This window comes from Suncus etruscus, chromosome 7, assembly GCF_024139225.1.
Source record: "Suncus etruscus isolate mSunEtr1 chromosome 7, mSunEtr1.pri.cur, whole genome shotgun sequence".
Lineage (NCBI taxonomy): Eukaryota > Metazoa > Chordata > Mammalia > Eulipotyphla > Soricidae > Suncus > Suncus etruscus.
In genome coordinates, this window is record NC_064854.1 from 120,345,242 (window position 1) to 120,371,737 (window position 26,496).

Consider the following 26,496-nt stretch of genomic DNA (forward strand, 5'->3'; position numbering starts at 1 on the left):
TCCAGAGTATAGCAAGGAAAAGAAAATTGAGTGGAGGAAAAAAAAAAAAATGAAAAGATGGAGGCCAGGGGCCAAGTGGTCTCAGATGCACTGGTGGTATTAAAAAAGAACAGAACTAAATATCCGAGCCAAAAACAACAATGGGATAAAGAGACCCATACTTTAACAATCTAAAATTAAAATGGGCCTTTTATACCGGCAGGCAAGGGGTCAAAAGGGGTGGTGTAGAATGCACTTGGGAAACATTGGTGGAGGGAGGTGGACACTGGTAGTGGGACTGACTCGGATTCACTGTATGTCTGAAATCCAACTATGAAGGCCTTTGTAAATCACAATGGTTTCCAAAAATTAAGATTAAATAAAAAAAATAGTAAAATTAATGGGGGGTGGTTCTTTTGTGATTCCTAAGTATGTTGATAATCATGCATCTGTGCATCCTACACCTCCCTCAACTTTGCTACAATGTCAGCATCTTACCCATTTGATGTGGGAAGATAAGAAAAGTCCATTGGGGCCGGAGAGATAGCATGGAGGTAAGGCGTTTGCCTTTCATGCAGAAGGTCATCGGTTCGAATCCCGGCATTCCATATGGTCCCCCGTGCCTGCCAGGAGCAATTTCTGAGCCTGGAGTCAGAGCACCCCCTGAGCACTGCCGGGTGTGACCCAAAAACCACACACACACACAAAAAAAGTCCATTGAGGGCTGTCCCAATAGCACAGCAGTAGGCCATTTGCCTTGCATGCTGAAGACCCAGATGGACCTGGGTTCAATCCGCGGCATCTCATATGGTCCCCCAAACCTGCCAAGAACAATTTCTGGGTGCAGAGCCAAGAATATCCCCTGAGGACCCGCCTGAAAAAAGTCCATTGATACCCTTCATACAGAAACTGAATTTAATGGCAGAACAAAAATCTTAAAATTCCAAATCTATCGCAACTTACTTTTTGAGTCTCGCAGTTTGGTTCACAGCTATGATTCATGAAACGAGAGCAATTTCCTTTCTGAGTAGCATCAATTATCTAGGGAAAAGAAATGAGTCCAAAAATGAAACCTTTAAAGGTATGAGAGATTTTGCAAAACAGAAGCGTATTAAAGACTATACTCCCTACCACTTACCTTCTTTTACAAACTCACATTTACACATCTAAGTGACAAGTAGCCAACTGCAAGACTTACTAATTATAAATATTTTATTTACAGACAAAATTATCTCCGTATCTTTGATGTGACTTATTTATTTCTAGTTATTTTAAATTCCATTAAATTCAATCTCACTTCACACATGAAACTTCATTTTAAAATCCATGTGTTGCTAGAGCACTCAATTTGGAATAACTTGCATCCCTGTGCAGGACATATTAGCTCTCAAAATTGAATGTGAATCTAAATACCCTGGAGAGCTTGTTACAACCCTTGATGAAGAGCTCAACAGGCTGTGGGAGGCCCAGGTTCTATCCCTGGCAACAAACTCTCTCTCCAATCACCTCCAGGAGTGGCCAAAAAAAAAAATCATCTCTTAATGAGTCCACTTTGATTTCCAGGATGGTGGCAGTAGTTTCCTCTGACGTGCATTTCCAGACTGAATATAGATGCAGATACAAAAATCTAGCTGAATTTTATTCAGATATTAAAGAACTGTAAAATATACAACTCCTACATAAGGAAATGGCTAATTTAAATAAAAGAATATTGTACTTATCAATATATGGTTACTTTTTTTTTGTTTTGTTTTGTTTTGTTTTTGGGTCACACCCGGCAGTGCTCAGGAGCTACTCCTGGCTCTATGCTCAGAAATTGCTCCTGGCAGGTCCGGGGGAACATATGGGATGCCGGGATTCTAACCACCGACCTTCTGCATGCAAGGCAAACACCTTACCTTCATGCTATCTCTCTGGTCCCATGTGGTTACTTCTTAATGGTTTAAAGATTTAAAAAAAAAAATCTCTCCTTGAGCCAGAGCAATAATACAGTAGGTAGGGCATTTGCTGTAAGGTAGGGATAATTTCTGGGTGCAGGAAATCCTGGCACCCCATATGGTCCCCTGTGCCTGCCAGGAGCAATTTCTGAGCACAGAGTCAGGAGTAACCCAAGCAACCGCTGGGTGAGACCCAAACCCTTCCCACCCCCAAATAAAGTAAAATTTATTTATATTCATGTGTTTATTATTTATTATTATAAATATTATGTTTATTATTTATTTATATTTATCAGGAGTAAGAAAACCCCTAAGCAGGAGCCAGAGAGATAGAATGGAGGTAGGGCATTTGCCTTGCATGCAAAAGGACGGTGGTTCGAATCCCGGCATCCCATATAGTCCCCCGAGCCTGCCATTTCTGAGCGTAGAGCCAGGAGGAACCCCTGAGCAAAGCCGGGTATGACCCAAAAACCAAAAAAAAAAAAAAAAAACCTAACAATTGCCAGGTGTGGCCTCAAAATCAAAATATGTAGATAAAAACTTAACTCCTTTATCATATGACAAATACAACCTATATAAATCAAAATTCTTGGGAATTTTATTTATAATTTTTCAGAGATGTAAAATAAAACATTAATGTTTTCAATCTGGTACACCATAGGGAGGAAAGGGCGGGCTAAGTCCCAGCCCAGCAGAAGCCGGGGCAGCAGCTAGCAGAACAACAGTCCAAATTACTGCTTCATGACTAAATTCTGCAGTCACCAACCTGAGGAAAATTACTGGTACACAGGTTTTAGTGGCTGAAATCTTGGGGGTCTTCTTGTAGTGAGGGTAATCAGGCTTTCCACATCTCCACTCTCTCTGCCGGAAGCCCCTACAGGCACATCCATATCCCACAGCAATATGCTCCAATTTCCTCAATAGTGACATCCCTTAGAAGCACATCTATTAATTATGATGGCAAGTAGCAAAAAGGCCAAGCTCAAAAAATAAAAAGTGTTCAATTGCCATCAAATAGCTTAATAAGTGCTCAGACAATAACTCAATGACGCCATTGTGAGATATAATTTTCAAATACTTTATTTTACTGTTTTTTATTTTTATAATTCCATTAGCCATTTAGTGATAACAAGCAACATAGAATTATTTTGTGCATACTAAGGAGGTAGGCTTGAAGAAGGGTTGGAAACTGGGGACAATGAAGGATTAGTATAAAAAAAAACTGAATGCCATAAACAACTGTGTTATGAACAATTTATAAACTATAAGTTATAGTTTATAGGCTTATAGTTTACAATAACAAAAGCAAATACAAAACCATATGTTTTCTTTTTTGTTTGCTTTGTTTTTTTGGGCCATATTCCACGTCTTTCAGGGATTACTTCCTGGTTCTCAGAAGTCATAAATGGCAAGCTACGGGGACCATAAGGGATACCAGGGATCAAACCAGGGTTGACCACATGCAAGGCAAATGCCCTATCAACTGTGCTATCGTTCTGGCTCCAGAACCATCTGTTTTGTATTAAAATATATATATATATGTATGTATATGTATTTTATATATAGTAGTACACCCTTTTTATAAACAAAGCTAATAACAAGCTAAAACACACACTTTTCTAGTGGGTAAGCCGCTTGCTTTGTACACAGATGACCAGGGTTCAATCTTTGGCATCCCATATGATTCAGAGCACTGCCTAGCATGATGATTCCTAAGTGTAGAGCAGAAATAATCCTGGAACACCACCAGGTGTGGTCCAACCCCACCTCACCCCCAAAATTAAAAAATAAAATAAAATTAACAAAACACACACTTCTTGCCTTTTAGAGATCAACCCATGTCAATGACCATTTCAAACTCAACAATTTCCAAGCACATTCATGCTGTTTACCTCATCATTCTTCAGGGCCATGAAATAGTAGTGGATATTTTTGTTTCGTGCATATTCTTTAACTCGGGCTTTGAACTCTTTATGATCAAGTACCTCTCCACAATATTCCAGAACAAAGGTGTTCCTGGAAACAAAAAATAGTACTTTCTATAGGTGCTCATACAAACTAAGAAAATTTAACATTTTTAAAGAAATAATGCAAACTGAACACATTTAGTATTACACAAGATATGAAGTAGCTAGTACCCAACAGGCTAATTTTCCTAATTCTTTTAAATAAAAAGTTGCGGGGGGGGGGGGTGCCCACGAGTGATAGCACAGCAGGTAAGGAAGGCATTTGCTGACCTGGGATCAATTTCTGGTATCCCATATGGTCCCCCAAACACCGACAGGAGTGATTTCTGAGCGAAGCTCCAGGATTAACTCCTGAGCGTAGCCAGGTGTGGCCCAAAAACCAAAACTAAAACCAAAATCAAAAACAAACTAACCCCAAAGACAAATCAAATAAAGTTGGTTCTAAATTTTTAAAATTTATTCAAACTACCAAAAAATACATATACTTCCTGTAACTATATAATAAAACAAACTTTCAAATCTAGTTTAAATTATCACGTAAAGAGTAATTTCAACTGAGAAACATTCCTGAAGAAATCAGAAGACATTGAAAAATTAGAAGCTTAATGTTCTAGGCCAAAGGGCAACTTAAATATAGCAGTTCTGCTGTTGTCTTTCCACTCAAGGGTCTCTAAAAATACTAAAGATTAAATATACCCTTTATAAGTATATTTAATGTTCTATTATTTCTCTATACTGTTTATCTAGAATTTATCAATAATTATAATTAATATCTCATAACTCAAACTTGAGCCTTCTATCCTTAAATGTTCTTTTCTTTGCTATTTACCTATTTCTCATTCTCAATGTTACAGTAATCCCCTTTATTATATGAAAGTTTGCTCTCACCAATTTCTTCAACTATTATTTCATGAAGACAAATGTTTCACTATGCTTTGCTCCTAAAGTTCTGATCCAAGATGACCTGCCTGGTCATCTTCATTTTAAAGAAGTGAAGAAATTAAGACTTCTTAAAAGAAGTCTCCCTTCAAATAAAACACACCTGGGTGGCCGGCAAGGTGGCGCTAGAGGTAAGGTGTCTGCCTTGCAAGCACTAGCCAAGGAAGGATCCCCAAGTTCGATCCCCCAGCGTCCCATAAGGTCCCCCCAAGCCAGGGGCAATTTCTGAGTGCTTAGCCAGGAGTAACCCCTGAGCATCAAATGGGTGTGGCCCGAAACCCCCCCCCAAAAAAAAACAAAAACAAAACACACCTGGGCCAAAGTGATAGCATAGTGGGTAGGGTGTTTGCCTTGCACGTAGCCGATTTCCCCGGCATCCTGGATGGTCTCCTGAGCCTGCCAGGTGTGATTTCTGAGGAGTAACCAGGAATAACCTCTGAATGCCGCTGGGTGTGGCCCAAAACGCAAAGCCCAACAACAACAAAAACAACAAAGAAGAAACTTAGCTATAAATTAAAAAATTTGGCCATGGGGCCGGAGAGATAGCACAGCGGTGTTTGTCTTGCAAGCACCAATGGTGGTAGGTTTGAATCCCAGCGTCCCATATGGTCCCCGTGCCTGCCAGGAGCTATTTCTGAGCAGATAGCCAGGAGTAACCCCTGAGCACCATCGGGTATGGCCCCAAAACAAACCAAAAACAAAACAAAAAAAAAAATGGCCATAATGGTGGCAGGGATTTGGGTTGGGCTTTAGGCCACACTTGGCATGGTGCTGAGAATCTACAAATGATTCTGTATTCAGAGAACCATGAAGGTTGAACCAAGGTTAGCTACAAGCAAGGCAAGCAGCTCAGCATGAATACTATTTGGCCCTCCAAATTTTTAAGTGTAAAAACATAAATAATTGACATAATAAACTGATTAAAGGAATTAACTTTTTTGGTTAAATAAAATAAAAACTGAACTAAGTTTAGAGAAAAAAGTAACAATTATTATTTTAGAAAAGATGCTGGGCCCGGAGAGATTGCACAGCACATTTGCCTTGCAAGCAGCCGATCCAGGACCAAAGGTGGTTGGTTCGAATCCCGGTGTCCCATATGGTCCCCCATGCCTGCCAGGAGCTATTTCTGAGCAGACAGCCAGGAGTAACCTCTGAGCACCGCTGGGTGTGACACAAAAAAAAAAAAAAAAAAAAAAAGAAAAAAGAAAAAAGAAAAGAAAAGGTGCTATGGTGAATAAACATGTCATTTGTATAATAATCTATCAAACAGGGGTCGGAGAGATAGCATAGAGATAAGGCGTTTGCCTTGCATGCAGAAGGATTCCAGGCATCCCATATGGTCCCCCAGAACCTGCCAGGAGTGATTTCTGAGCATAGAGCCAGGAGTAATCCCTGAGCACTGCTGGGTGTGACCCCCCACAACCAAAAAAAAAAAAAACCTAAAAAATAATCTATTGGGCCCGGAGAGATAGCACAACGCGTTTGCCTTGCAAGCAGCCGATCCAGGACCAAAGGTGGTTGGTTCGAATCCCGGTGTCCCATATGGTCCCCCGTGCCTGCCAGGAGCTATTTCTGAGCAGACAGCCAGGAGTAATCCCTGAGCACTGCTGGGTGTGACCCCCCACAACCAAAAAAAAAAAAAAAAACCTAAAAAATAATCTATTGGGCCCGGAGAGATAGCACAACGCGTTTGCCTTGCAAGCAGCCGATCCAGGACCAAAGGTGGTTGGTTCGAATCCCGGTGTCCCATATGGTCCCCCGTGCCTGCCAGGAGCTATTTCTGAGCAGACAGCCAGGAGTAACTCCTGAGCAATGCCGGGTGTGGCCCAAAAACAAACAAACAAAAATCTATCAAACCCTCCCACCAGCTTATTTTTTTTTAATTTTCTTTTAATTTTTTTAAAATTTTGTACAGCTTATTTTTTAAGTAATGTATTAAATATTCACAAGTTCACAAAATATGAGATCCTAGGGCCAGAGAGAGAGCTCAACAGACAAATTGTATGCTTCACATGCAGGAAGCATAGGAATTAAACACATATGAGTTGCATCCAAGGCAAATGCCTTGGGTTTTCTTCACTAGTTAAGTGGGTCATTCTGCACAATTATTATTAATCTTAATGTAATAGACAAATTATAAAGTAAAAAATGGTCAAAATGCAACTTACGAAGGAAGATCTTTAGCAGCTCTCAAGCCCCAGCCTTTCTTTTCTGTAAGTATGACTTCAACATCTGCATGCTGTTTTCTCTGAAATCGTCTATTGGAACAATAATCGCCATTTGGACATCGAGAAGAACTAAGATGAAAATGTTGAAATTAATTATTTAAAACAACAAAGAATTAAAAAAACTAGTTTGGCAGAATGTGTTATATAAGCTTTCCTTTGTATTTCATCCCATCACGAACTATCTTTAGAAATATCTACATTATTAAACAGATGATACCCACAAAACAATCTTGTCATCTAGTCATCACCAGAAAGTTCTATCTTGAGTATCTAAAATACATCTAAGTTTATAGTTTTCTGACAACTCTGCAGAACTATACTTGGAGTCGGAGCGGTGGCGAAAGCGGTAAAGCAAATATTTGCCTTGCACGCACTAACCTAGGACAGACCTCAGTTCGATCCCTCGGCGTCCCATATGGTCCCCTAAGCCAAGAATGATTTGAGTGCATAGCCAGGTGTGACCCAAAAAGAAAAACAAAACAAAAAGATGGATACTTCAGGCCTCAAATGTGCCAGATGTTTTTTTTCCTACTGCTTGAGGTTTATCTTCCCAACCCCAACTTAATCTCTGAATGTAGTTAACTATTTATGAGAAATTAGTATCATTATAAATTTTATTGCTCAAGTAAACACAATACTAAGTGGTGGCAAGATTCCTCCTCAGTGAATCCTAGAATAAAAATAGTAAGAGCAAATAGTCACTTAATTCTTAATATTCCAAATCTAGTATATAAAAAATATAGCAGGGGCCGGAGAGATAGCATGGAGGTAAGGCCTTTGTCTTTCATGCAAAAGGTCATTGGTTCGAATCCCGGCATCCCATATGGTCCCCAGAGCATGCCAGGAGTGATTTCTGAGCGTGGAGCCAGAAGTAACTCCTGAGCGCTGCTGGGTGTGACTCAAAAACCAAAAAAAAAAAAAAAAAAAAAAAAAAAAAAAATATATATATATATAGCATAGATAAATATGAAGTAAAGGTATATTAAAAATTTCTAATGCCGGGCGTGGTGGCGCGTGCCTGTAGTCCCAGCTACTTGGGAAGCTGAGGCCAGAGGATCGCTTGAGTCCAGGAGTTCTGGGCTGCAGTGCGCTATGCCGATCGGGTGTCCGCACTAAGTTTGGTATCAATATGGTGACCCCCCGGGAGCGGGGGACCACCAGGTTGCCTAAGGAGGGGCGAACCAGCCCAGGTCGGAAACGGAGCAGGTCAAACTCCCGTGCTGATCAGTAGTGGGATCGCGCCTGTGAATAGCCACTGCACTCCAGCCTGGACAACATAGCGAGACCCTGTCTCTTAAAAAGAAAAGAAAAAAAATTTTTTTTCCTAATCATTTCCAATATATTATTTATTGCCAAAACAGCAATAAGTAACAATTTTACAGATGCTCAAAGGAGAAAGGAAGTCACCTCAGGGTATGTTAAGAAAAGCTTTCAGGGGCCGGGCGGTGGCGCTAAAGGTAAGGTGCCTGCCTTGCCTGCGCTAGCCTTGGACGGACCTCGGTTCGATCCCCCGGTGTCCCATATGGTCCCCCAAGCCAGGAGCAACTTCTGAGCACATAGCCAGGAGTAACCCGAGCATTACCGGGTGTGGCCCCCCCCAAAAAAAAAAGAAAAGCTTTCAGAAGGCAGCAGAATTAAATCAGAATCTCTTGGATATATAGAAACAGAAAACAAACAAGAGGGGCCAGAGTGATGGTAGAGTGGGGATAGGCAATGTGCACACTGCTGACCTAGGTTTAATCCTCAGTGTCCCATATGATTCCCAGAGCCTGCCAGGAGTAATTTCTGAGTAGAGCCAGGAGTAACCCCTGAGTACTGCCAGATGTGACCCAAAAACTAAAACAAACAAAAAATACCTAGAAAGAAAAAAAAAAGAGGGGCCGGGCGGTGGCGCTGGAGGTAAGGTGTCTGCCTTGCCTGCGCTAGCCTAGGACGGACCGCGGTTCGATCCCCCGGCGTCCCATATGGTCCCCCAAGAAGCCAGGAGCAACTTCTGAGCGCATAGCCAGGAGTAACCCCTGAGCGTCACAGGGTGTGGCCCAAAAACCAAAAAAAAAAAAAAAAAGAAAAAAGAAAAGAAAGATTGTTGATAAACTATATAAAGGGCTTTGAAAGCCAGGTTAAATATGAACCTAATTCGGGGCCGGAGACATAGCATGGAGGTAAGGCATTTGCCTTTCATGCAGAAGGATGGTGGTTCGAATTCCGGCATCCCATATGGTCCCCCGAGCCTGCCAGGTGTGATTTCTGAGCGTAGAGCCAGGAATAACCCCTGAGCGCTGCTGGGTGTGACCCAAAAACAAACAAACAAACAAAAAAAATACAAATTTGAACCTAATTCTAGAACTATTAAAACTTTTGGGGTTTTGTTTTTGTTTTTGTGTCACACCCAGCAGTGCTCAGGGGCTAATCCTGGCTCTACGCTCAGAAATCGCTCCTGGCAGGCTCGGGGGACCATATGGGATGCCGGGACTCGAACCACCATCCTTCTGCATGCAAGGCAAAAACACCCTACCTCATGCTATCTCTCCGGCCCCTAAACATTTTTTTGTTTGTTTTTTTGGGCCACACCCATTTGACGCTCAGGGGTTACTCCTGGCTATGCGCTCAGAAGTCGCTCCTGGCTTGGGGGACCATATGGGACGCCGGGGGATCGAACCGCGGTCCGTCCTAGGCTAGCGCAGGCAAGGCAGGCACCTTACCTCTAGTGCCACCGCCCGGCCCCCCTAAACATTTTAATATGGAAACATGAACAAATTTTTTTCCTGGAGCTAGAGCAATACTGTACTCAACAGCTAGGGTCCTTGCATTGCATGTAGTCGACCAGGATTCGATTGCCAGCATCGCATGATTCCCTGAGTGCAAAGCCAGGGTTTGTTAAACCAGGAGCACGACCACCAGGTATGTGTCACAAAGCAAAAAAAAAAAAAAAGAAGAAGAAGAAAAGTAAGAGTATTTGTTTTCCTTCATATACATTAAAAAGTATAGCAGAAAAAGGGGGAGTGAAAAACAGGGCAACATGTCAAATTAGAAAAGCAATGCTCCGGGGGCCGGGCGGTGGCGCTAAAGGTAAGGTGCCTGCCTTGCCTGCGCTAGCCTCGGACGGACCGCGGTTCGATCCCCCGGCGTCCCATATGGTCCCCCAAGCCAGGAGCGACTTCTGAGCGCATAGCCAGGAGTAACCCCTGAGCGTCACAGGGTGTGGCCCAAAAAACCAAAAAAAAAAAAAAAGCAATGCTCGGGCCCGTAGAGAGCACAGCGGCATTTGCCTTACAAGCAGCAGATCCAGGACCAAAGGTGGTTGGTTCGAATCCCGGTGTCCCATATGGTCCCCTGTGCCTGACAGGAGCTATTTCTGAGCAGACAGCCAGGAGTAACCCCTGAGCACCACCGGGTGTGGCCCAAAAAACAAAACAAACAGAAAAAAAAAAAAAAAAAAAGAAAAGCAATGCTCTTATACCTCCTTTTTACATGTGAATTTTTATCTTCCTTTTAGATGAATACTGTGTCTTCATTCTTTTTAATGTTTACTTTTGAAAGAAAATACCTTATTAGAGGTTAAAGAGAGGTTGAAGTAAGGCACTTGCCTAGAATGCAGTCAACACAGTTTGAATGTCTAGCATTACATATGGTCCCCAAGCATGGTCAAGGAGTCACTTTAGAGCACAAATCTGGGACAAGTCCTGGAGCATCACCAAGTGTGGCCCAAACACTCTCCGAAGTAAGTACCCAAATATTATCAGACAATACTAAAAAAAAATGTTTAAATGGGGTGGGAGAGATAGCACAGCAGTAAGGCATTTGCCTTGCATACAGCTAACCCAAGAATGGGCCCGGGTTCACTTTCTAGCATTCCATATGGTCCCCCAGAGCCTGCCAGGAGTGGTTTCTGAGTGAAGAGCCAGAAGTAAATCCTGAGCATCTCTGGGTATGACCAAAAAAAAAAAAAAAAGATTAAAAGAGCCAATACTTAAAATCAACTTAATATTATTTCATAGCAAAAATCAGATTTTTCATAAGACAGCTAAAAAAAAAAAGCATGCATTTTAAAGTAAAGATACTGTTTGTAAGAAAAATATGAAAACTGCCAGAGCACTAGCACAATGGTTAGGGTGTTTGTCTTGCATATGGCCAAACCGGGTTCAATCCCTGGCATTCCATACAGTCCCCTGAGCCTGCCAGTAGTGATTTCTGAGCATAGACAGAGCCAGAAGTAACCTCTGAATGTCACCAAGTGTGGCCAGGTATTTTTCCTTTTCAAAAAAAGAAAGGGGCCAGAGGAATAGCACAGCTGAAGGGCATTTGCCTTGTACATGGCTGATCCAAGACGGACCTAGGTTCGATCTCCTAGCATCCCATATGGTACCCTTTACCAGAAGCGATTTCTGAGCGCATAGCCAGGAGTAACCCCTGAGCATCACCAGGTGTGGCCCAAAACAAACAAAAAAAAAAGAAAAAGAAAGAAAGAAAAATATGAAAGCTGTGACAAAACTATTCTCCCACACTTAGAAAATCTGTAATGCACATTTTCTTTTCTTTTCTTTTCTTTTCTTTTCTTTTCTTTTCTTTTCTTTTCTTTTCTTTTCTTTTCTTTTCTTTTCTTGGAAAGGGCACACCTGGCTGTGTTCAGATGTTGTAATGAGGACTGAATCTGATCAGCTTCATGCCAAGCAAGTGACTTACCCTCTGTATTATTTCTTTAGTCTATGTGCATTTTCTTTTTTCTTTTTGGGTCACACTTGGCGATGCTCACGGGTTCTGATGAGATGCCAGGAATTAAACCACTGTCAGTCCTGGGTCGGCTGAGTGCAAGGCAAATGTGCTATCTCTCTGGCCTATGCATATTTTCTAAGATTTCAAGAATAGTCTATATAATGATATTGGTAACTAGCAAATAAAATAGTATGAAAACAATGGCTATCAATAGAAGATCACTAATTATGAGTTTACTCTGAATTCATAATGCAGCCAAGATAAAGATAGGTCTGTAGACATAGAATAAGTTACCAATATATGGCAGAGGGAGGGGAACAGTTAACAAGAACAAAAAATTAAGGTCCATGGATCTGGACCATGGGTCTGGACCGGTGGCGCAAGCAGTAAGGCATCTGCTAGCCTAGGATAGACTGTGATTTGATCCCCTGGCATCCCATATGGTCCTCCAAGCCAGGAGCGATTTCTGAGCACATAGCCAGGAATACCTCCTGAGCGTCACCGGTTTAACCGAAAACCACCAAAAATAAATTAAATAAAGTAAATTAAAAATAAAAATTAGGGGGCCGGAGATAGCATAGGCGGTTTGCCTTGCACACAGAAGGACAGCGGTTTCAAATCCTGGGGCATCCCATATAGTCCCTGAGCCTGCCGGGGTGATTTCTGAGCATAGAGTCAGGAATAGACCCTGAGCGCTGCCAGGTGTGACCCAAAAACAAAAAACAAAAAAATTAAGGGCCTGAGTGCCTTGCACACAGTCGACCCAAGTTCAATACCCAGCATCACATATGGTCCCCCGAGCCTGCCAGAAGTGATTTCTGACTGTGGAGCCAGGAGTAACCCCTACGCACCAAGAGGTAGGGGCCCAAACAATAAAAACAAAACAAAAAGTTAAGATTTCTATAAATAGGGACGGGAGGAATGTTGCCTTGTATGCAGCCAACCCGGGTTGAAATCTTGGCACCCCATCTGGTCTCCAAGCCTACCAGAGGTAATTTTTGAGCACTGAGCCAAGAGTCAGCCCTGAGTGCTGCTGGGTACAGCCCAAAAATCAAAAAGAAAAAGAAAAACCAATCTAAATTGTTATAGGCAGTAAAAATAATTACATAGAGAGATTACCAATAAAGGGATTGAGTTTTATAAGAGGAAGAATTTGAGGGTCAGAATGGTAGTACAGTGGGCAGGGCATTTGCCATATTGACTCCTTTGGCACTGCCAGGAGTAATTTCTAAGTACAGAACCAGGAATAATCCGCTGAGCAACTCAGGTATAGCCCCAAAACAAATTTAAACCTGCAAGATTTATTTTCTCGGGACATGAATTCACAAGAGGCAAAAGACTGCATAAGAGCAGTATTATTATATTACCATCAACAATAGAACATAGCACTAATTTTTTTTTTTTTTTGGTTTTTGGTTTTTTGGTTTTTGGTTCACACCTGGCATTGCTCAGGGGTTACTCCTGCTGGTCTGCTCAGAAATAGCTCCTGGCAGGCAACGGGGGGACCATATGGTGACACGCGGATTCGAACCAACCACCTTTGGGTTCTGGATCGGCTGCTTGCAAGGCAAACACCGCTGTGCTATCTCTCCGGGCCCAGCACTAATTATTGTATAAATTATTATATACACAAAAAAGAAAATTTAATACCATTAAGCATCAATTGTTTTTACTGAACATACACTCTCAAAAATATGTATTAGGAGAGGTTAAAACTCCTTCTCTCCACTAAAAAAGGAAAAAAAAAAAAACATTGGGGGGGGGACACCAGAGCAGTGGCGCAAGCTAGTTGTAGGATGTTTACTTGCAGGCGCTAACCTAGGACGGACCGCACTTCTATCCCCCAGCATTCCAGATGCCCCCCCAAGCCAGGAGCGATTTCTGAACGCACAGTTTTTGGGCCACATCCGGTGACATTCAGGGGGCTACTCCTGGCTCTATGCTCAGAAATCACTCCTGGCTTGGGGAGCATTATGGGACTTCCAGTGATTGAACCCAGTGTCAGTCCTGGGCAGCTGTGTGCAAGGCAAACACCCTACCCACTGTGCTATCGCTCTGATCCTAAAGATCATTTTTAATGTTAGGGGGCATTTAATAAAATACTTGAGCATTCTAATTTACTTACCATTCAATCATGAGGAGACGATTCAGACAAATCTTCCTCCGCATGCTATTTCGCCTTGAGCTCTTTCCTCCTTAGATAGAGGTGTACATTCACACTGCATTCTCTTAATATCTCTATGGGATTTGTTCTTCTTTCTGTTAGGTAAAGTTATATAAAAACTGATTAACTTGTGATTATGAAACATATGCAAATAAACCAAATGACTAGTATTTCAAAAACTGAAAGTACTGAAAATTGGTATTTTGTTTTTTAGTGAAGCAAAGTAAATTTTTATTGATACTTATTTCAAAAGATGTAAGGAGAAGGGGGCCGGAGGAGATAGCATGGAGGTAAGGGCGTTTGCCTTTCATGCAGGTGGATCATCGGTTCAAATCCCAGCGTCCCATATGGTCCCCCGTGCCTGCCAGGAGCAATTTCTGAGCCTAGAGCCAGGAATAACCCCTGAGCACTGCCAGGTGTGACCCAAAACACACACACACACACACACACACACAAAGATTGTAAGGAGAAAAAGGGAGAAGTGTGTGCTCATAAAAGAAAAGACTTCTCCAGAGTGAAAACAGGCAAGCAAGTAAGATAAAAGTTCAAGGGAGAACATAGGTTTGAAGAGCAAGCCAAACTACTAAAAATTGTATTGCATAAAAAAGATGAGAAACAGGGGCCGGGAAGGTGGCGCTAAAGGTGAGGTGTCTGCCTTGTAAGCACTAGCATAGGACGGACCGTGGTTCAATCCCCCGGCGTCCCATATAATCCCCCCCAAGCCAGGAGCGATTTCTGAGCTCATAGCCAGGAGTAACCCCTGAGCGTCAAATGAGTATGGCGCCACCCCCCCAAAAAAAAGACGAGAAGCATTATCCCTAGCAAACTGAAGAATACAGCAAAGTCAAGCCTCTAATTTTATACTTAAACTTTATTCCCTATTCATCTCCAGATCTGCTAAATTAAATGAGGTGGGAGGGATTAAACCATTTTATTGGGCATCTAGAGGGGAGAGTTAAAAGCCGATATCCTTATCAGGATCTCTCACAGCTTCACAACAGCTGAAAACTAAGTTTCAAATTGTAAGAATTTCCATGTAATAGCCAAATCTGACTGAGAATAAAAATAGGGAAAACTCACCATCAAACAGAGCTAGAGCTGACTGTTTAAAGAATTAGTCCTCATAGTTGAACAAAGTAGTTGAGATAAACAGTGAGGAAAAAAATCTTACTAAGCATTACATCTTACATTACAAGTTCAATGCAATAAAATCCTTTACTACTTTTTAAATCTTTTCCCAAATGTGGCCCCCTTCCAACCTATTTCCTTTCTGCGGCCCTGTGTCCTACTAGTTAGCTCCCTAATCTTATGCCATGTTCTCCCCATCCCCGTTTTTATAATTTTCATCCAAGTTCCTCTTAGAATACCTTACGGGTACATGGGAGCCATAAGATTGAGAAACAGTTTTAAAGAATCTTACAATAATATCACATCATTACCATGACATCACACACAGATGTTTTGCTTAAAAATATAGATATCTGAAGAAGAAAGTATATAATTACAAGTAAACATTTCAGAGGATTAAATTTTCTCAACCCAAAATGATTTGGAGAAAGGAAACTATTAGAAAGTGCATTAAAAAAAAAAGGGCCCAGAGAGATAGCACAGTGGTGTTTGCCTTGCAAGCAGCCGATCCAGGACCTGGTTGGTTCAAATCCCGGTGTCCCATATGGTCCCCCGGGCCTGCCAGGAGCTATTTCTGAGCAGACAGCCAGGAGTAACCCCTGAGCACTGCCGGGTGTGGCTCAAAAACCAAAAAATAAAAGTCAAACTGGAGCCACAGTAGTGGCGCAGGCCATAGGTGTCTGCCTAGTGCACACTATTCTAGGATGGACCATGGTTCGATCCCCCGGCATCCCATATGGTCCTCTAAGCCAAGAGGGATCGAATACCCCAGAGTAACCCCTGAGCATCACTGGGTGTGGCCCCCCCAAAAAAGTCAAACTCTCTTCACTTGCCTTTATGTCAAACTATTTGAGGAGGGGACACACCTGGTGGCACTCAGGGGTTACTCCTGGCAGCATCAAACCCAAAAACAAAAACAAGAAAACAAAGCATAAACTGATAAAGTGGTGAGACTTAAAAAAAAAAAAAAAAAAATGAAAGAAACATTAGGAGAGTAACAAATGCCCAAAGGCAAAGGAAAATGAGAACTGGTCATCAGTAGGAATGTTATATGCATAAATCCCTACTGTTTTGTAGACAACAAAACCTATAATTTTAAAAAATAGCGATAAGATCTGAAAATTTGGGAAATAGGACTACTCTTCAACTACAGAACAATGCAAATACATTAAATGCAAATAAATAAATTTATATTTACCACATATTATTTCATGTGATTGAGATAATTTAGCCTGAAGTAATAGAAATATGTTCTTGGGGCCGGGCGGTGGCGCTGGAGGTAAGGTGCCTGCCTTGCCTGCGCTAGCCTAGGACGGACCGCGGTTCGATCCCCCGGCATCCCATATGGTCCCCCAAGAAGCCAGGAGCAACTTCTGAGCGCATAGCCAGGAGTAACCCCTGAGCGTCACAGGGTGTGGCCCAAAAACCAAAAAAAAAAAAAAAAAAAAAAAGAAATATGTTCTTGGGCCACACCCAGCAATGGTGAGGGCTATTCCCAGTTCAGTAAGGGAGTAACACCTAGAGATACGGAAGGAACAATGTGGTGTACAAGATCAAACTCTGGGGTCCTACCTGCAAGCCATACACTTCAGCCTTGTAAGACATCTCCCTGGCCCCAAAAGGTGATATTAAGAAGCTAAAAAGTGTTAGTGGGGGTGGGGAGTATTAAGTATCAATGAGGTTTACCTTTCTGTTAAATAAACGTTTTCTTCAATCAGATCAAAGTAACAAGGCATCTTTCCTTGCTTGGCACACTCCTTCCATCTCTGTTGGTCCCGGAAGTCATCCATGACACAAGAAGGTCCAATTAGTGCTGAGCCTGGGGGCACTGTTGTCTCTCCCATCCCTACTTCAACTTTAACTTTCTTTCTCTCCTGAAGCTCACCATCACTATCAGAATCACTCTCCAATTCCTGCCTCCTTTTTTTAGGAGGTCCTCTATCTTTCATATCACCTTTTTCTAAGTTTTTTGAAAGATCTTTCTTTTCATTCACTGTTACAGTGTCCTTAATGGAATTACTACTTATTTCAGGAGCTTGTACTGACCCCTTGTCCTTCTGAAGGGACAGAAAAAATTTACTGGATTGGCTTGAAAAGGTGGATCCACTATGCTGATCCCAATTCTCCTCTTCTTCACGGTCACCTGTTAAGGAATCCGGCACTTGCCCTTGAATTCGATCATATACACCACCAGTTCCAGGTGGTCTACCTGCTGATCTTGGATCCCAGTAGCCGTTGCCATGCCAGTAATTACGTGTCCCACTGTACTGTTCTGCATTTTGCTGATACTTGTGTCCACCACAAACTCCATAGCTACTGTCTGGTTGCTGGTATGTGGTAGTAGGTTTTTCTTGTTGAGAGAATTCCCATCCTATGTTTCTGTGCTCTTCAGATGCATGAAAGCTATGCACTTGGGAAATCTCACAAGAGGGAGAAAAACTCAAATCTGTTTTTCCCAATCTACTATCTGGTCTGTTAGGGAAGGCTGACTGTTGTCGAGATTTATTTGGGACATCTTGAAAACCATCAGATGAGTACACTGAAATTTCTTCTTGTTGCCTTGACGCTAACTTAGAGTTCACTGTTTCTTCAACATTTGGATGGACTAGAGAGTCAGATTTCACATCTATATGACTTGTACTATCAACTCCATCACTCTGAGGATGAACAATTTCAGGCAAGTGGTTATCTATTTGTTTTCTGTTGGACTGTGTAAAAGCAGTTTCTGAGTTCTTCTCTGTTCCCTTATGAAGGAAAAACTTTTCAGTCTGAGAACAGCCTTTACTAGCTGTACTCTCAAATTTTTCGTCATATAAATGTCTCCTTGAATCTAACCGATCATCTTCCCAGTGGTCAGAATAGTGTCTGTAACTCTGACTGCTCCGAGAAGAACAAGGACTTGTTTCTTCCATGGGCAAAGTAGAATTCTTTGGCACCACCACAACAGACTGAAGCCGGTTCCTTGGAATACAACTATCATCAGAATCTGTGTCTTCAGAATCACTAGCATCACTTGAACTTTCAGAAGAACCAGAATAATCTTCAGGAACAGTAGACACAATCTCTGAAGCATGACCACTACTGTCACATTTTAAAGTGTAATTTATGCCGTCACTATCTTCCATGGTTAAGTTTAAATCACAAGAAGAAAATACTACTTGGGAATCATCAGAAGTCTGTGCATATTCTCTTCCATCTTCATCTAAAGAGATTTCTGGTTTTCCTCTTCTATCAGGCAATACAGAATTTCCCTCTTCTTGAATCTCTTGTACACATTTCCCAGGTAACCCATTGTTATGCCTGTTTTCCCAGGAAGCAATTCCCCTTGCTGAATCAGGAAGGTCACTATCTACTGCTATTTTTTCTTTCTCTGCTGGCTTTGTACAATTTGAACTTTTATTCAGTACAGCATCCATGACAGAGGATGTGTTCTCTTCACATTGCAACAGACTCAAACTGTCCATTTCTACACCTGCTGGAAGACTTGGAAGAAATGAAGCAACTCCTGAACTCTCTATGGGTTGACATATATCATCAAAATTATTCACTGAAGCTGAACTAGTGCTACCAATGTTCTGCTTACAGTCTTCAGACACAAATTTTGAGTGTTGATCTGTCACATTTCTATTACCACATGTAACTGTTTTTGATTTCAAATGCACATTCATAAAGCTATCTGGAGAAACCTTTGCAACTGAAGGCTCAGTGTTTTCATCTTCAGAATGACACAAAGGATTGCTGTCATTTGAAGTACAATATATATCTGAATCTTTGGTTTTACAAGAAATACTCATATCAACTGGTTCTTTAACTACTGTTTTGGAATAATCTATGGTAATTAATGGCAAAGATGTGAGTTTGTCTTGGTGTGGTGACAATGGAGGATGATCTGTCTCCCTATATGAATCTTCAGACTTACTACACTGTCTGCAAGTATCATCCAAGTCTTTTTCCTTATATCTAATATTCTGAACTCCATTTGATGAAAGCATGTGTGCTTTGGCCAAAGGGGACACCTCTGATCCAGTCACACTATCATCAGAAGACATCAAAGTTGTGTCTATTTTAGAAGTGCAAAATGTTGCCAAATCAGATTCTGTCCCAGGAGATCCATTTATATTTAATTCTATGGGACAATAACTTCTTAAATGATCATTCTTCAGTTTAGATAAAGAGTCTAATTCCTTAATACTATCATGGCTATCATGTCTTACACATTCAGACTTAAAAAGAGGTGATTCATCTAGCTTTGTAAAAGTAGGTGAATCATTTAATCGACTTGATGGTGGTGGAGAACCAGTCTTTTCTCTTTCAGGAATTTTACTAAGCATTCTTAACTCACTACCTTTTGAACAAGGAGACTGTAAGCTAAAGGAATGAGACTGTTTCGTTTCCTCATTTAATTCTGTACAACAGAAAGAATTTTTAAATTTGTCAGATTTGGGTACAGGTTTCGAAGAGGCAGACTTATAACGGGAAGCACTGTTATCATACTTGGAATATGACCCCCGTCGAAACCCCAATTCATTAGGAGAACAACATCGTTTCATTGCTTCATTTTCTGAAGTCCTTTTGGATTCTCTTTCTAATTTTGAAGAATATTTTCCTCTTTTCTCTGCCTCTAAGTAAGAGGACTCAGTTTTGCAGTCCCGGTCAGATTTAGAATAGGATGATGTCCTCAAGTCTCTGTGAGTGGAGGAATGAGATGAGGTGCGCCTGGAGTAGGTTTTCTTATACTCATCTTCTGAGTCAGAACTCTCTCGTGCCCTGTTATCTGCATATGGCCGAGAATAACGTGCCCTCTCTCGGTAAGGGGAATTCCGATGGTAGCGACGATCAGAGTCATAATAATGGGATCTTTCTGACCTGGAATAGGATAAACTAGTTCTAGAGCCCCTCTCAGATCTAGAACGAGATCTACTCCGCCTCCGCTCTCTTTCTGATCTACATCGAGAAGATATATACCGAGTATCTCTTTCAAGTTTTGAGTAGCTAAAATATTTATCTTCTCTCTCCATTTTAGATCGTGAACATTTCCCCAAATCCTCAATTTTTAAAGGTGCTAAGCTCTTTTTTGAATCTCTTTCCTTTTCAATGCTTGCTGAAAATTTTAAATCATGTGATCTCTGACTTGAGGAAGTCCGTACAGAATCTTCATCAGATTCTGAACCAAGAAAGGTGCCTTCAGATTGTGAGGATTTCTTCTTAGAACTTGTTTTTTTTGAGCCCAGACTATTCTTAGAACTATCTGAAATTTCTTCTTCCTTCCCAATATGGGAGTCTTCTTTTTGTAAGGGCACATCTGCTTGTTCATTCAAATTCTGAGTTGTGTGTTCTTCTGAACTATTGAATACAGTGTCCTGCTTAGTGTCCATTTCTGAAGATTCTGGTACAGCTGTAATTGGTGATTCCTTTAGGGTTCTATCCGCTACATCTACTGGTGCTGTCATCAGAAATGTTACTGGTGTATGTGGCAAAACCACTGGCTCTATTACTGGTGCTGGTGGCAAGGGTGTTGTGGCTTGGGGAGGAGGTGGTGGCGGAGGTGGAGATGAGGGTGGTGAGTCTATAGTTGTTGATTCTGCCATGACTGCTGGTAATGGTACGGGAGGAGGAGGAGACGTCACTGTTGTAGTGGTAGTCAGCAGAGGCCTAGATGTCACATGAAGCAGATGTTTCTTAAAATGAATTTTGCCCAATTCTACCCTTGATTTTGGTGGGGAAGATTCTTCTGTAGTAGATAAGGTATCTGCAATGTCCATTTTAATTTTAGGGGTTAAGTCAACTTGAAGAGGTACAGCTGGGGAGTTTGAAGTATCATTTTGTTTTTCATTGCCAAGTGCAGTCAGAAACCTGTTCTGCAAAGTCTTCTTTGTAAGGCTAAAGCTGAATGACACTTTCTGTCGTCCCTGTTCTTCCAAATTAACTTTTGTCTTGGTGCCTTTGGGCAAAAACCGACTAGAAGCAACACCTTTGAACATTGGTCCTTTGATGAAACCTGTTTTCTGCACATTTTCAATCTTTGCCTATAAATGAACAAAACAAGCAATTACTACCACAATAAATTCACTTTCAAATTTTTTTAGGGGGGAGGGTCACACGTGGCAGCGCTCAGGGGTAGTACCCTGGAAGGCCCAGAGGACCATATGGGATGCCGGGATTCGAACCACCAACCTTCTGCGTGGAAGGCAAACCATCTCTCCGGCTTTACGTTTTGTTTTTGTTTTTGAGTCACTCCAGGCAGTGCTCAGGGGTCACTCCTGGCTCTACGCTCAGAAATCGCTCCTGGCAGGCTCAGGGGACCATATGGGATGCCAGGATTCGAACCACTGTCCTTCTGCATGCAAGGCAAACACCTTACCTCCATGCTATCTCTCCGGCCCCCTACTTTCAAATGTTTACCAGTCTAAGGCCATATCATGCCAAGCACACTTGACTTCATCAAATATCTACCATAGTTTCAAATGTCAGGGAAATTAAAATATTTTAGTGACAACATAAATTTCCCTAAGCTCATAAGTATCTAAAAACTATTATGAAAAAAAATATATATATATATATTTGGGGGGGTTGGGCCACACCCAGTGACGTTCAGGTGTTACTCCTGGCTTTCCACTCAGAAATCACTCCATCACTCCTGGCTTGGGGGACCACATGGGCCTCGGGGGGAGGGAGGCGCGGGGGGATATCGAACAGCAGTCCGTCCTAGGCTAGCACACGCAAGGCAGACACCCTTGTGCCACCTCTCCAGCACCCCCTTTTTTGGGGGGAGGCACACCTGGTGACGCTCAGGGGTTACTCCTGGCTATGAGCTCAGAAATCACTGCTGGCTTGGGAGACCATCTGGGACGCTGGTGGATCGAACCACGGTCCGTCCAAGGCTGGCGTGGGCAAAGCAATGTGTGCCACTGCTACAGTCCCTGAAAATTTTCAATACATTTGAAAGTTCTCTAGTTACAATTACTATTTTCCCATTCTTGTGAATTACATAAAGAATTAAAACTTTCTGGGGCCGGAGAGATAGCACAGCGGCGTTTGCCTTGCAAGCAGCTGATCCAGGACCAAAGGTGGTTGGTTCCAATCCCAGTGTCCCATATGGTCCCCCTTGCCTGCCAGGAGCTATTTCTGAGCAGACAGCCAGGAGTAATCCCTGAACACCACCGTGTATGGCCCAAAAACCAAAAACCAAACCAAAACAAAACAAAAAAGAATTTAAACACTCTGTAGAGTATTTTCCAGACAGATTTTAACAATAAAAACAAAAATCAGGGCCGGAGAGATAGCATAGCGGTAAGGCGTTTACCTGGCACTCAGTTGATTCAAACAGATGGTGGTTCGATTCCCAGCATACCATATGGTCTCCAAGCCTACCAGGAGCGACTTCTAAAATCAAAGCCAGGAGTAACCCCTGAGTGCCACCAGGTGTGACCCAAAAACAAAACAAAACAAAAAATCAAAGGTATCTCTGATACAACACAAAAGGACATGTAGATACTGAGTGAAAGTTAACATCTTAATAATAAAAATAAGGTCGGGGCAATAGCACAGCAATAAGGCATTTGACCTTGCACACAGCCAATATAGGATGAACCCTGGTTCTAATCCTGGCATCCCAGATGGTACCTGAGGCTGACAGGAGCAACTTCTGAGAGCAAAGCCAGAAGTAACTCCTTAGCGCCTCGGGGTGTGACCCAAAACCAAACAAACAAACAAAAAAAGAAGATATAGTTTGCTCTTGTCTAAAAAGAGCTCTTAAATAATGATATACAGGAATCATGTATAATGTTTAGTAAAAATAAGATCAGTGATAAGGGGCCGGAGCAGTGGCACAAGCAGTAAGGTGTCTGCCTTGCCCATGCTAGCCTATAATGGACTGAGGTTCCATCCCCCAAGCCAGGATTTCTGAGTGCATAGCCAGGAATAACCCCTGTGCGTCACTGGGTGTGGAAAGGGAGGGAGAGAGGGAGGGAGAGAGGAGGAGGGAGGGGGAAATGGGAGGGAGGGAGGAGGGAGGGGGAAATGGGAGGGAGGGAGGAGGAGGGAGGGAGGGAGGGAGGGAGGAGGGAGGGAGGGAGGAGGAAGGAAGGAAAGGAAGGAAGGAAGGAAGGAAGGAAGGAAGGAAGGAAGGAAGGAAGGAAGGAAGGAAGGAAGGAAGGAAGGAAGGAAGATAGATCAGTGATAAAATTCCAGGAATGTTGATTCAAGATTTAAGATAGATCTGGGGCCGGCAAGATAGCATGAAGGTAAGCATTTGCCTTCCATGCAGAAGGACAGTGGTTCGAATTCCGGCATCTCATATAGTCCCCCGAGCCTGCCAGGGGCGATTTCTGAGCGTAAAGCCAGGACGAACCCCTAAGCGCTGCCGGGTGTGACCCAAAAACAAAACAAACAAACAAAAAAAAGATTTAAGAAAGATCAAGAAATGCATTTGATTTCACTTTTTGTAAACACGTACCACAGAGAATTCTGGTGGTCTTCCCAGATTTTAAAAATATTGATATAAGGGCCCAGCAAGATAGCACAGCGGCGTTTGCCTTGCAAGCAGCCGATCCAGGACCAAAGGTGATTGGTTCGAATCCTGGTGTCCCATATGGTCCCCCGTGCCTGTCAGGAGATATTTCTGAGCAGACAGCCAGGAGTAACCCCTGAGCACTGCCGGGTGTGGCCATAACCCCCCCCCAAAAAAAGAAAGAAATCAGAAGATTAAGTAGGCATTGTGAATTGGATGTAGTTATCCACTCTTTATAAGGGAACAGCAGCGCCACCTAGGTGTGCCCCCCCCCAAAAAAAATTGATATAAAACAATTTCCCATCTCATTCATTTTTATAATGGAGTAGCCAAAGAAAGACCAGACCTTTTCCCTTCTTGGAATTTATCCCAACCTATCACATTCACTACCAATATCTCTACTTTGGCTCCACATACTCAAGTCATGCTGATTTATAGCTGATCTACTGAAAGTGAAACAACTATAAAGCAATTGAAGATTTCTCCAGCGATGGGGCAAGAGCACAGGGGTAGGGGCTTGCCTTACACAGGGCCAACCCAAGTTCAATTCCCAGCACCTCATATTATCCCATACACTGCTCCCAAGTACTGCAAGGAGTAACCCCCGAGCACAGAATCAAGTGTAAGCCCTGAATACTGCCAGATGTGGTCCACAAAACAAAACTTACACACACACACAAAAGCCAGAGTAACCACACAACAGTTAGAGCCTTGCACAGGATTGACCCGGGTAAGATGCTCATTATCCCGAATGCCACGAGTAATTTATGAGCACAAAACCAGGAGTAGCCCCTGACCACCACTGGTGTAGCAAAAAAAAAGAAAAAAGCCCAAACAAAAATAACATCAGGGCCAAGAGATAGCATGGAGGTAGGGTGTTTGCCTTGCATGCAGAAGGATGGTGGTTCGAATCCCAGTATCCGATATGGTCCCCCAAGCCTGCCAGGAGCAATTTCTGAGTTTAGAGCCAGGAGTAACCCCTGAACACTGTTGGGTGAGACCCAAAAACCAAAAAAAAAAAAAATATATATATATATATACATATATATATATAAAACATCAATTCACGATTATATCAACTATCGCTATAGTTATAGATATATAACATTCAACTCTAACATCAACTATCATAGTTACTGTAGATACAAAAACTAATGATTTACGTTAAGTTCAATTTTTAATGTTTTCAACCCCATAATTAATAACAAATAAAACTTACCTCATTTTCTTCTTCTCTATTGCCATCCAGCCAAGAAAGCATGAAAAAGAATGAAAAAAAATATTTTTAATCAACTGAAATAAAAATCTTCTTTAAAACACAGAATAACAATAACCCATACATATATTCCATTGGACAGTCCATTCCTTCACAATCTGTGTTATCTTAAGTACAAAAAACACTTATAGAAGACAGCACTAAACACTGTTAGAGACCGAAGAGAGAGAATGGAGTAAGGCGTTTGCCTTGCATACAGAAAGACAGCGGTTCAAATCCCAGCAGGTCCCCCAAGCCTGCCAGGAGAAATTTCTGAACACAGAGCCAGGAGTAACCCCTGAGCACTGCCAGGTGTGACCCAAAAACAAAAATAAAAACAATAAACACTGTGTTAAATGCTAAGTAAAAAAAATAAATGGTAGAGGTGGCGGAGCAATAGTACAGTACAGTAAGTAGGTAAGGTGCTTCCATTGTATGCAACTGACCTAGGTTCAATCCCCAGCATCTCGTATTGCTCCTCTGAACACCACCAGGAGTGATTCCTGAGTATAGAGCCAGAAAAAAAACCCTGAGCACCACCAGGTATGGCCAAAAATAAATAAAAATAAATGGCAGAGAAAAAAATGCCATGGAGTCTCTGCCCTTATAAAGCTGATAACTTCCCATAAATACAAAATGAAATTTTGTTAGAAAATTAATTCCGGGGCCAGAGAGATAGCATGGAGGTAAGGCGTTTGCCTTTCATGCAGGAGGTCATCGGTTCGAATCCCAGCGTCCCATATGGTCCCCCGTGCCTGCCAGGAGCAATTTCTGAGCCTGGAGCCAGGAATAACCCCTGAGCACTGCCAGGTGTGATCCAAAAACCACAAAAAAAAAAAAAAAAAAAGAAAGAAAATTAATTCCACTGGGCCCGGAGAGATAGCATATCGGCGTTTGCCTTGCAAGCAGCCAATCCAGGACCAAAGGTGGTTGGTTCAAATCCCAGTGACCCATATGGTCCCCCGTGCCTGCCAGGAGCTATTTCTGAGCAGACAGCCAGGAGTAACCCTTGATACCGCCGGGTGTGGCCCAAAAACCAAAAAAAAAAAAAAGAAAAAAAAGAAAGAAAAGAAAAAGAAAGAAAGGAGGGGAGGGGAGGGGGGGGGGGGGGGGGGGAAGGGGGGGGGGGGGGGGGGGGGGGGGGGGGAGGGGGGGGAAGGAGGGGAGGGAAGGGGAGGGGGGGGGGAAGGAAGGGGAGGGAAGGAGGGAGGGAGGAAGGAAGGAAGGAAGGAAGGAAGGAAGGAAGGAAGGAAGGAAGGAAGGAAGGAAGGAAGGAAGGAAGGAAGGAAGGAAGGAAGGAAGGAAGGAAGGAAGGAAGGGAAATTAATTCCAATATAACAAGGTAAATATAAAAATTTAAATGTGCATACTGTAACAGCAAAAAGGAAAGTAACTTTAGCAGAAACACAGACATGCAACTAATCCTTCCTAAAAAAAAAGATAAATAAAAGCAAACTCTTAAGACTGTAAGGACAAAAGTGGTGGTTAGGATGCATAACACAAATAAAGAAAACTTAAGCGATCTCAGGCTAAAACACCAGAAGCAAAATTTCCAAAGAAAGGCTATATATATATATATATATATATGAGATTTCACTATATCACAAACATTTGTAAGTATTAAGAAAACGTTGAAATGTACAGTAATCTATTCTATCACATCATACAAAAGAATGA

At 42.2% G+C, this 26,496-nt stretch overlaps 1 protein-coding gene across 1 annotated transcript in view; it reads right to left on the reverse strand.

Moving 5' to 3' along the window:
- SETD2 (SET domain containing 2, histone lysine methyltransferase) overlaps nt 1-24,794 on the reverse strand; it is a 96,351-nt gene extending 71,557 nt beyond the window's left edge. Inside the window, 7 exon segments of the mRNA XM_049777290.1 lie at nt 943-1,020; nt 3,809-3,932; nt 6,991-7,119; nt 13,889-13,923; nt 13,926-14,022; nt 16,742-21,081; nt 24,784-24,794. Coding sequence (XP_049633247.1) covers nt 943-1,020; nt 3,809-3,932; nt 6,991-7,119; nt 13,889-13,923; nt 13,926-14,022; nt 16,742-21,036 — 4,758 coding nt within the window. The 5' untranslated portion in view covers nt 21,037-21,081; nt 24,784-24,794.
- Nucleotides 24,795-26,496: the final 1,702 nt, after the last annotated feature.